Genomic DNA, 12,261 nt, shown 5'->3' with positions numbered 1-12,261 from the left:
CACACACAATGGATTGACCTTTTTTTTTTATCTCAACATCACTAAATTTTTGCCCAAAATAAAAAAGAATAATTTCGTTTAACATGTGCAATTTAAGCCTAATTGATTTCCCAAACTACAATCATTGACTTAGCTCGAGAGCAGGCGTCCATGGTCGTGCACGAGCCAAGATCTGATCATTCTCCAATGAAAAGCAATAACTTGAGGTGATTGATGTAGTCCTCAGCCTCCTCCTACTGGCCCCACCTCCGGCTGAAGCACATAGCGAAAGCGGGGGCAAGGGATTTAAAACTTTTTAGCGAACTATTACCGTGACTATTACCCCATCATTTAGGGAATACTGTCGCGCTGTTTGTCATCACATGTTTAGAGGAAGAGGGACGGCGTGTTCATCAACTTTGAGAGAAAAGCGAAGACACGTCCCATCTAGAGTTTCGGTTCATGGGCTCGAGCGGCTCCAACAACTACAGCAAAGTTCACGTTGACAATTCTGGAGAATTTCGGGGTATGTCCGTTTTCATGTTTTTCAAGCACATCGAAATATGATTCTCTCAGTAGTATGTTTTGTTCATATAACAACCCAAGGACGAGTTTGTGTTATGACAAAACTTTACATAGCATCTGAGAGCTCGTTGCGCGCTTAGTCAGGACAACTTCTGGGGTGATGAAGTATCTGCATAGCAAGGATGCACGTTTCTCAGCACGTTGTTGTCATTGTGCATTTCTAAAACTCTCTGACGTATAACACAGTTTTGAATGTGTTTGGCATTGTCCGGTGAGCTGGTCTGTGGTGAAATATAGCCTACAACTACGTTGGACGTTAAAATTTTGTTTACAAGTCGGAATTCCAAGATTAGCTCTCCAGTGCGCGTTATGTTCTTCCAGTGCATACAGAGCCGTTCCTGGTGTATAAACAATGTGTTGAATTCCAGCCAATGATTATCTAAGTTCTGCGTAAAAGATTGTTTTGGTTAATTCATTTTTGATTATTAGCGCGCGCTTAGAAAGAGCGCAAGAGTGTGAATGACAGCCGGCGTGAAGTCTTGACGCATCGATATCTCCTCTGGTAAAATGCCTCAACATATCATGTGTAATGCGTGCTACATCTTTAAAATACAATTGGATAGACTTAGCCTATATACAGATAACTGCTAGTATGTGTACTAGTAACAGTCAATAACCTCTAGACAATGTCATTAAACATTTGTGTTCTGTAGGCCTATAGTATGAATATAATGTGTGCTTGTTTTATAGCCTATTCTTTAAGTCGTTGAGCTGTCCAAACTCTGCAGGGTCTGCAACCACTCCGCTGACTCCTGTCAAGCCTCACAGGCTGTGAGATAAAAAATATAATTTGCCCTGACCTGAGCACAGAGACTAAACTACAGAAACAGCAAGTAAGCTGGACGCATGCAGGTAAATTACCTCCTCAGAGAAGGTTACACATACAGTACATCCAAATTGTGGTAGATTTTCGAGAGTTAGAACAGAAGGTGATTTTGGCATTGGCAGATCTGCTAATAGTTGCATGAGCTCTAGTGAAGTCTGATGTCCTACTTCTGTTTTCCAAAGAAATTATGCATTGCCATAGGCTATTGTCCATAACTCGGGAAAGGATTATGTTTTCAATCGTCTTGAAAGTGTAATAAATTACCAATATGATTTGTTGAATGGGAGTTTTCGATGACATTTTACATTTTTTTTGTTAGTTGTCTTAGGACTTATACTGACAACAGTTATTTATAACAGAGATATATCAGGGATTTTACTCTCTCCTACTGTCTGTATTCATACAGGACACTCAAGTTATGGTGTGAGGGCATTGCAAAGCGAGATTACTGATGTCAGTATAGAGCTGCATGTACTCCATTAATAGCAAGGGCTGTCTTGGGTCTCACCCAGCCTCCTTCAGTATTGTCTCTGTGTGCTGAGCCTTTATTGTTTCAGAGAGTGATGTGATGCATGAGCAGATTCTCTGTGGAGAGAGAGAAAGGACAGAGAGAGTGAGAGAGAGGTGGGAAGAAGAGTGATATTGGTGGCTTTGCACCAACTTTTTGTTGGCATCCTTAGAAGAAAGCAAATAAAAGGATAAGCTTACTGATGATATTTAATGAGCCGTACATGGAAAATAATAGGTTTCATAAGGCCTCAGTTTTTGTGACTTTTCTTTTTCGTTTGAGTCTGTTACCTGTTGATATAGCCTATGCCTAAAATGAATCTCTTGAAGATAGTATACTTTGCATTCTTGTTAGCTGTTAATATTAGCTACCATTGTCCTGATGCAGCTGTTTACTTGAAGCAGTATGGTTTGTGCAAATGTGGAGAGGGTTTGTGTGCAAGGGACAGAATTTATGTTTGTCTGTTGCATGCATCTTATTTGTGGATTGATTTGTAGTTGTACAGTGATGCACAGTGCTCTATAATCTGGCAGGTATTCTCTGTATGATGCTAGGAGAGGACAAGCAAGAGAGCCTCAGAGCAAAGCAAGTCTCTCAGGGCCTGTGTGCATGAGCTGTCTGCTGTGACTCACTAATACGTCTGGTGTGTGCTGTGTGGGTAAGCGCATAGACAATAAACACACACACACACACACACACACACACACACACACACACACACACACACCCCTCTCTCTCTCTCTCTCTCTGTTTCTCTCTCTCTCTCTCTCTAATGCACACACACACACACACACACATCCCCCCCCCCCACACACACACACACACAGACACATACACACACAAAACCACATCCAGAATACTGCAAGCTACAACACCTACAGTATAACTTTGTTGGTAGACAGGGCTATGACCGTGTCTATTACTGTGTGTGTAGTGTTTATCTCTGTGTGTGTCCCCACACGCATTTGCATGTAGAAGCATGATGCAGGTGCGTGAGCGTAGCCTCGCGCAGCTGGCCACACCATGCGTCCCCAGAGAGTCGCACTTCGACACGTGGCCACGGCCCTCGCCAAGACACAGAGAGAGAGAGAGAAAGAGAGAGAATCCATTTGGCTCGAGCACCCACGTCCTCGGCCATAAACATGTCAACTGGGGCTGCATCATCAGTCGCTTACGCAATTAAGGAACAGGACATTGTTTAGACTGAGCATCTTTGGCAAAGGGGCAGGCCAAGCTGTGCAGCCAGGACTTATCATTTCCAGACAACAGCAGTCTAGTGATGTGTGCATGGTTTCCAGTCATCAACATTTTCAGGCCTTTTAGCCGATTATCACTTGTTGACACCTGATTGATTGACCCTGTTGAAGTCGGTGTGGTACTGTATGAACTTGGCCAGTGTTCTCGGAAGGCATGATATGATCCTTGTTAACTTCTAATAAATTATGAAGTTTTGTTAAAACTTAGAAATTGAAATGAACAGGATATTTACTCTAAGATTACTGAGGAAGAGCAAGAGAGTGATAAATGTAAGAATTCTCCTACAGGGCAGAGCAACATACATCCAGACAACAACTACAAAAATAAGATCTGGTGCTGTGATTGCATGATTAAAAGCTGACAGCTCTTAGGGTTTTGAGTATTGTAATCTTATACATTTTTTTATGACCGATATTAAGAAATGGTTTATAAATTAAGACATTACAGAATTCTCTCACTGCGTTACCTTTAAAAGGTCTATGTCACTATCTAGATTTTTTCTCTCTAATGGATGGTGAAGGACATGTTTGTTTTGGAATGATCAGAGGAAGCTGGTGGCATTGGAGAGATAGGCATGTGTCAGTGGGCAATGCCAAAACCCGACAGGTCACCCCGGCAAGATTGTCAGCTGCCCCTGACCCCACAGAGCTTTATCTGTCATCAAACGATGGACGTCAGGCCAGTGAGATAAAAAAAAAGGAATGTTTGAAATGTTACCAGAACTGACCACACATGTGTGTGCCCTCAAAATGAACCATATTACTGCATCTGTTTTTTGTATGTTGTTATGGATTCAGTCACCACTGTGCTTTCATGTGCGTATGTGCTCTGATCTGCTCCGAGTGTCTAAGTTTGGACAGAGTTAGTGGGGGAGAGAAGGAGAAAGAGAGAAACTGAAGAAGAGAAAGTGGAGAGAGATAGAGAGTAAGAGACAGGCTTAGAGAGAGAGAGAGAGAGAGAGAAATAGAAAACTACACACGAAACCATATGGCGATCACGGCTCCTCCTCCTACGCTCTGACAGTGTGGAGTACTTCATAGCTACTTATTATGTTCAGTCTGGGGTCTGCTGCCTGTGCCGGGGCGCTAATGCTTTTTCCAGGCCTCCCCTCTCCTCCCCTCTCTCCCTCTTCTCCCCTTTCTCCCTCTCCTCCCCTCTCTCCCTCTCCACAGCGCCGCTCCTCTCAGCCTCTCTGCCTCAGCTCAGCTCTGCTCTGAGTGAGCGCGCGAGGGCCTGAGTCAGATGAGGTGACCCTCCTCCTCCGGCTCGCCGCAGATGCATTGTTTTCTGTCGCCGCCTCCCCTGTGATGGAATGCCAGCGTGATCCGGGCATCGGGGGCTTAGCTACCAGTCAAGGGCGCGGCTGCCCGGCAGCGTGTCCTGTGCGGGCCCCGCAGTGGCATCCTGTCAGGGAGATATTTACAGAAGCAGGGTCGAAGGCCCGCGCTGGCTGTGAGAGAGGAGTGATGGTTTTTGAAGTGTCAGCGTGGGCTATTGGTGGGTAATGAGGGGAGAGTGGGCAGGTGTACTAATGATGTGCTAAAGACTAGCAGCTGGAGTGTGTCATGTGCTTAAGATGTGCTGGACCAGAGGGCCTGTGGTGGTCACTGGTGCTGGTGTGACCTGGAGCGTGGGAAATACAACTCTCCATGGTGACCGCCCATCACTGTGGGTCAGGAAATAGCAGTGCGTGTTTATATATGTGTTTTTTCGTGTGCATGTGTTACTTGCTTTTGATATACCTTTGTCCCAAAAGAGGAATAAAATGTAGTCTACACTCTCTCTCTCTCTCTCTCTCTCTTTCTCTTTCTCTCCCTCTCTCTCTCTCTCTTTCTCTCCCTCTCTCTCTCTCTCTCTTTCTTTCCCTCTTACTTTCACTGTGTCAGTGAGAGAAAGTGATATGTGTGTCTGTGTGTGTGCATGTGCTTGTGCATGCACAGTATGTGTTTGTATGTATCTGAGTGAGGGCTTATGAGAAATTGAGTGTGAGAGTGAGAGAGGAAACAGATGTGTGAGTGTATGTTGTGTTTCTGTGGATGCGTGAGCATGCTTCAGAGTGAGAGAGAGAAAATGTAAAAAACATGTGAAAGTGAGGTGTGAGTGTGTGTGTGTGTGTGTGTGTGTGTGTGTGTGTGTGGGGGGGGTGGATGTACATTTAAGTGAGGGAAAGCTGTATGTGTGGGTATGGGAAGATGGGGAAACTGCAAAGGAGTGGGAGTAGAGGGGATGTGAGGAGGGGTGGGGTCACAAATCAAAAGAAGGGGTTACTCTCCCCGGCCAGCCTGCTTGAAAGTGTAGTATTTGTCAGGATCCTCCAGGAACGATGTGCCGCTGGCTTTGGCCACGGCAGCAGCTGCCTGCCGCAGGAGTGAAAGGTTCCTTTGTTTCGGCAGCTGTGCTGCGATGCACCGCAGCGTTAGAACCGCAGCACTGCAGCGCACCTTCATCAACCCCACCTGCCACAGTGCACTTTGCTGCCTGGCAGAACTGCCACCCTGTGGTTTCGCCCTCGTGGGAGGTGGAGGTGTGTGGGAGTTGGGGGATGGGGAGGGGGGCTTTCTTTTTTAATGTTCTGTGAATTACGGTGATCCAGTAGTTCGAAGTTGCAGAGATATAGACCACACAGCTTAATAGAACACACACACACACACACACACACACACACACACACACACACACACATATATAGATTATTTTAGGTCTCCTTTTAATTTAACTCGGTCATGATCACACTAAAAGGGACATTTGCCCTCGCTTTGCCAACACGTGCCACAGAAACACACATCATGCTTAGTGGTGTGGACAAACGGCAATAGACACAGTACCAAACATGTCTGGCAAAACCCCGTGGAGTAAGAAATAACATTTGCATCTAGTCTTTAGACTTAAATGGAAAAAAACTCCAAACCACCAAATGTAACTATACACAGAACGGCACAGGTGTGCACCAAAGCTGGAGATTGGTCTGGCTAGATTGGGGCTTGTTGCATGTGCATGTGGAGCTGTGCCATGTGCTCGTGTGGTGGTATTAGGCTTCTATTGTTCGGTGAATCCCATGCTTAGATAAGGACTTACATGGGGGATGTGGAAGGCAGCTTTATCCAGTCTGGCTTGGCAGTTTGATGCTCGTTTGATTCTGGAATGCCAGTATGGCTATGCATCAATCAGGCCAGTTCCATATGAAATCATTTCACAACAATGCTAATATCACAGGGCTTTTAAAAACTGATCTGAACTCGCACGCAACTGTGGTGGCAAAGATTCACTGTACTTGTTGTTTCATCTCCTGGTGTCCCTGTGGACTAGAAATGGAAATAGAAATGGAAAACTCAAATCGGGGTGAAGATGTGGAACCAGAGAAAGATGTATAGTGTTTCCAAGAGCTTTCATTCCTGCTACAATAAACTCTGAGCAATAATTTAGAATCCAGTGTCTGCCTGTTGGAAATATTAAAGTGGAATGCTGTGATTCAGTATTAATGTGTTATTAGAGCAATTGAATGGTTATTTACTGGTTTATATTCCATTGTTTTTTTAACAGCACCAGTGACCATAGTGTTTTATCATCGTTATACACACACACACACACACACACACGTATGTGTGTGTGTGTGTGTGTGGGGAGTGTACACCCTGTTGGTCATCATCTGCTCTTTCCCCCTCTTTACACAGTTCAACTAGGGCCAAGTCCGACCCCTCAGACTAGCGCTGGGTTGACCGCTAATCCCCTTAGCCAAAGACCCCACAAGAACGGGCCAGCATTTCCTTGCGCTTCCCTCTCTGCCTGCCCTTGACCAAGGCTAGTCCACCGCACAGCCGAAAATACAGAGAGCTTTCTGATGGCGACCACTGTGAACCAGCCCAGATATGTTATTGAATGGAATGGGTGATCAGTATCTCAGTGTGTGTGGTAAGGCATACCACAGCAGCAGGTAGCCTTCATGTGTCTTCAAGCGTTTAATTAGCCGGCTGGGATTAACCCACCGCTGCCCTGGTCAGCAGGCTGCCCCACTGCCTCTTTCGTCAGGACACTGCAGAAAGACCCCCAAATTCCCCATGGCCACAGGTTGTGCTTCTGTTGCTAAAATGCCATCAGACTAATCTGACAAGTCATTCTCTCTCTCTCTCTCTCTCTCTCTATCTCTCTATCTCTCTCTCTCTCTCTCTCTCTCTCTGTCCATCCCATTCTCTGTCTTTCTTTTCATTCTTAGCTGACTGAAGGTGGAGGGGAGAGAGCGCGTAGCTGCAGACACCTTTAGGAGAAGGCTTTATCCCCGACGCACTTTCTGGTATCCTGCGTATCCTGCGGGTGGAAAACTTCCTGCCTGTTTGTCCAGGTGGTCTCAGCGATGCCACATCGACAAGCCCATCCTCTGTTCTTTCTAGCGCTCTGCAGCGTGGCCTCTGCAGGTAAGAAGTTTTTTTGACTCTCTCTCTCTCACACGCACACACACACACACACACAGACACACACACACACACACACACACACACTTTCTCTCTCTTCCTCCCCTCTCCTCTTGTGCAACATATGCGGTAACACTTTGCTTGCATAGTCCACCCACAGATACTTAACAGATCATCTGTTAAGATTCAAATTCAGTAAGTTCATTTAAAATTGTGAACATCACCTTAACCAAATTCAACCGCTAACATAAACCTTAACCATAAATTGTAGTTAACAGATTGTTATCTATAATCTGAGCATTTATAGATAGTCTATGGACAGATTATCCAAGTAAAATGTAACCATAGTAGTTGTATTGACTACATCACATCAGAGATGTCAGTATGGGAGCAAAGAAACAGAGCTCCAAGTGGTGGGAAGAAATTAATGAAATAAATTTCCTAACTCTTATTTCTGTATGTGTTGTGTTGTGTTAATGACATTGCAGTAATTACAGCCCACAAGTCAAGAAAGCTGCTATAGATTGCCAGTATTTAGTAGAGTTCATTGCAAACCTCATATGCAAGGGTGAATCAATGGCCTATTGTGCCTTTCCTTTGGGGCTTGATAAGTGTCCGTTTGTCCTCATTGTGTTACATGTAGGCGTATTTCTACATTGCCATGGAATTGTGCCACTGGCTTTTCTCTCTCTATGTGTGTGTGTGTGTGTGTGTGTGTGTGTGTGTGTGTGTGTGTGTGTGTGAAGGGAGAGAGTGTATGTGTGTATGTGTATATACGTGCCTGTAGTGTCAGTTTGGAAGTTTTTACTGGACGTGGGCTTGATAAGAGCACTCCAGGCCTTGTCAGAGCAAGGCATGCTTTGCCTGTTTTGTCAGGCAATCAGAAATCACCCCCCCCCCCCCCCACCCTAACCACCCCTCCTGACACCCCGCGTCCCCCACGCCCCATGCTTGCGGAATTTCCCCTGTTCCTCCCAGCATGCCTCTGCAGAGAGTGTCCCATTTGAACAGGGGTGGGGTTGGGCAAGGGGGGTGGTGTTGGTTGTACTGTGTGGAGGATTTGCGCTAAGAAAGTGCTGACAGCTTCAATCTCACAGGAGAAGCCCACGGCTGGCCTGTGCATAAAAACTTGGCTTCTGCACGTACACGCCAACGGCATTTTTGATCCGGTGCACTCCACCCCAGTCCCCCTGTAACACCCCCCCCCATCCCCTTTCTACGTGCCAAAAAAACAGTTGGTGATTCATTTTTCATTTGGCATGACAAATGCTGGCATGCTATCAGGCTCAGGAAGAGAGGAAGAAGAACAAACAAGCAGAATAAAGCGTGAGAGAAAAAGCCCAGCGAGGAACTGAGCCGTCACTGTGGTGTGGTGCTGCTCACCATGATGGAAGTTCAAGTGTGGCTTCACTTGGACTGAGCTCTCTGTTAGCCCTTCCCATCCCCTCTCCAGCCATGGGGGAGAGTCTGTCTTTCTTTTCCTCCATGCCTGTTCATTGAGTTTTTATCAAGACCCATGTTTCTCTGTTTTGCCCTGGTCATGGGCAGGCTCACTTCAAAGCCTGTTAGCACCTCAGCAATATCCAGAGATATGTACACATCTGGTTCTGTCACATTAGGACCCTGTTGCGCAGTAGGCTTCAATGAAACACCCTGTTCATCATTTTCAAATAGCGCATAGCATTTTGAACCAGCATTCGATACTCAAAGTGGATCCCCAAACTCTGATCTTGCATTGTTAGCATTTTTGTAAGACAAGGCTGCTTAGTCAGTAGCCAAGTACTGTTACCCACTGAATCATTGTTTAATTGTTTCTGCCAATCGCTAACTGTATTAGCTGAATCTCCCTATCAAGCTGTTATCTGTTACCCGAAATATTTCCTCCCCTTCCTGCAGTGGCTGACCTGTTTACTTTGTTCGGCCTGGCCTGCATTAATCAGCACGGCTGCATTCCTCTGACACCTGAAAATGCGCTCAGAAGACATCAGCAGCAGAGTATTTGGCCGCCGCCACCGCCGCTGAACCAGCCGCTCCCCTCCTCTATCCGAAGTGGAAGCGCGCTCGGGAGAGCCGTTTGGCGAACGTGAGGGGAACAATGGCCGCTCAGTCCGAGTCAGCCCCCAGGGGGAGTGGGGGGGGGGGGGGGGGGGCAAAGGCGCGCACGGCCCTTGTCTGTCCCACGGCGGGCGCCTCACTGCGAAGGACAATGAGCTCCCGTGCGTGCCTCTCTCCACCTACCTCTTCCTCTTCTGGGTGCCAGCATTGTGGGCTTTTTTTGGCATTCCCCACCTCCCGAACCTCTCCAACCTTCTCCGTGCCTCCTCCTCCTCTTCCAGTCTTTCCCATCCCAGAGTCAATCGAAGAACAAAAAAAAAGACGTTTATCCCCAACGTGAGTGCCGAGTCAGTTGAGGCCACTATAGATCTCTGTCCTCTCAGGCAGGACTGGCACTTAAGTCGCTGCGCAGGCTGAGAATCCTCTGAGTTTGTAGCCTCACTGTGGAAATTAATCACTGTCCTGACATGGTTGTAAAATGGATGATATTAGGGTTTTTTGTCTTCCCATACACTCCCCACACAGCTGGTGGCTTGTCTGAAACATGTTGTGGTTTGCACAGGGAGTGGATTATGCACAACGCGTTAATTGTCTGTGCAGCCAGAAAGAGAGAGCCAAAGTGATTTACGGCTATTGTTTAGCTGTGTTCGGTTTGTTCCAAACTGCTAAAATGATTGTCTGTCACAGAGCCATACATCCACGTCTGGGAGCATGCATGTGTTTTTCTTTTTTGCTCACTGTAATTTTGATTATTATTCGGAACGTGAAGGGAATTTATGAACACTTCTTGGAGATTGCACTGGAAAAGTGCAGCAGGGGAAAAACACAAATAAGACATTCTCAGAACCTTCCAGATATGGTTTTTTTTCAAGATTTTGTTTTGTTTTGCAGTCACCAGCATCAAAGACTAGGCATCAACCTCTTTTATGCAGACTTCAGAAGCCTTCCCTCTTTATTAATGAGACTTCTGACTGTGGTCTCTGCATACACACCTCTCCACCCTGCCCCTCCTCCCTCTACAACCACCCCTCTATCTCGATGGTGTTGAAATCTCAGACTTGCCTAATTAATTGAGGACAGTAAACTGTTCTAGATTCGTAATGTCACAGAACCTCCTGAGACACTGGCCTTGCCAGGAGCCCTCAAGTTTCCTCTCGGTTTCCTGGTAACCAGACTGATATTTGCTCAGCTCTCTAAGTGTGGCTTTATTGCTCATAATGCCCTCATTTTATCTCATCTCACTGATGCTATGATATCTCCATGAGAGAGCCAGAATAGCAAGTTCCTTGTGTCACTGGTCTCTTTTCTTTCAAAGGTTTGTTTCTTATTAAGTAAGAAATTATCCAGTTGCGTCTATTTGAAGCGAAAGTGGCATAGATGTAAATGCATGTTGTTCTTTACAATGTGGGTCAAACTGCCATGGGGGAATTTGTAGTTGGTAAAGGATGTTACATTCATTGAGCATTTATGCCCAAGGTGCATTTGTCACAAGTGCTCTCTGGTGCGAACAAGATTAGACCTGGGCACAAAGAAATAATTTGACTCAGGGAAATGAATCAGTCAGAGTCATGCAGGAGTGGTGCACTGAATGTGCAACAGATGACTTGATGGGATTAACGTAACAACATCCACGTCCAGGGGTGCGTTTCTAGGAAGTGCAATTGACTAAATTCTGTCACAATCTTTGTAGTTATACGGTAACTGTTTTTCTTGGATTTGGTGTTTCTAGAAAGGCAGTACAAAGTCACAATCGCGAATAAAATGGCGGAAAGTTTGGTGGTTGGAACTACTGCCCCTGAGCAGTCGCACTTGGCACTTGTTGGTGTTGTTCCTTGGTAGTTCCGGTTGGTGATGTCGTCAGTGTCCTGCAAGATAGGACAGGAGCCTAACCAACTCAATGATTGGGCTGATACTGTTGGCTTAATGTTGGCTTGCGTTTTGAAAGGCTAGTGTTATGGTATTCACAATCTCTAAAAGTTAGCACCCTGATCAATGGTACGGTGGCTAAGGTAAGTAACTTGATATTAGAATGTTGTGGGTTCGATTCCCTCATTGGTTGTGATTGCCCTCTTGCGTCTGTATACGTGCAGTTTAACTAGTGTGACACATGGAAATACCAAATAAAGTTGTGCAACTTTATATTAGCTGAGAATCCTCAGAGCTGTGCAACTTCAATAGGTTTAGTTTTTTGCTGATGACAATGACATTGCCAACCAACCACTTGCAGTTCAAATTAGACTGCATCAAAGATTCTAGAGTGCTACACTGTAAGATCTTTGCTGCATCATCAACAACGTTGTTGAAATTACGATGTTCGATCTCCGGAAGAAGCAAATTGCGACTCAGGTATGATGCTTCAACGTAGTTGTGTGAGCTCAAGTTATGTCGTACTAAGGTGGTTTAGCAACGTCGATGCTAACTTTTGTAAAAACACACCCCAGGACAGCCAAGGGGCTGAAAGCATTCACTTTGAAACAAAGGCCTGTGGAGTCCAAGCTAAAGGTCAACTGGCCTTGAAGCGACGGAGGGAATGCCACCTAGTTCCAAACCAAATGTCTCCTTCCCCCAGGGGAATGTGCTGTGGTACACTGTGCTCAACACAACCAGGGTGTGAAAGAAATTAGTTGCTTTGACGTTCACTTTGA

The 12,261-nt window shown here is 45.8% G+C and overlaps 1 protein-coding gene across 1 annotated transcript in view; it reads left to right on the top strand.

Annotated features, from left to right (window-relative positions):
• The first annotated feature begins 237 nt into the window (after window positions 1-237).
• tgfbr3 (transforming growth factor, beta receptor III) overlaps window positions 238-12,261 on the top strand; it is a 111,954-nt gene continuing 99,930 nt past the window's right edge. Inside the window, exons 1-2 of the mRNA XM_042056642.1 lie at window positions 238-505; window positions 7,366-7,564. Of these exons, the coding sequence (XP_041912576.1) occupies window positions 7,504-7,564 (61 nt within the window). The 5' untranslated portion in view covers window positions 238-505; window positions 7,366-7,503. The remainder of the gene's footprint in view (window positions 506-7,365; window positions 7,565-12,261) is intronic.

The sequence above is a fragment of the Alosa sapidissima genome, chromosome 12, assembly GCF_018492685.1.
Source record: "Alosa sapidissima isolate fAloSap1 chromosome 12, fAloSap1.pri, whole genome shotgun sequence".
Lineage (NCBI taxonomy): Eukaryota > Metazoa > Chordata > Actinopteri > Clupeiformes > Clupeidae > Alosa > Alosa sapidissima.
The sequence above is the reverse complement of the archived record's forward strand: the minus strand, read 5'-3'. Positions and strand labels throughout refer to the sequence as shown.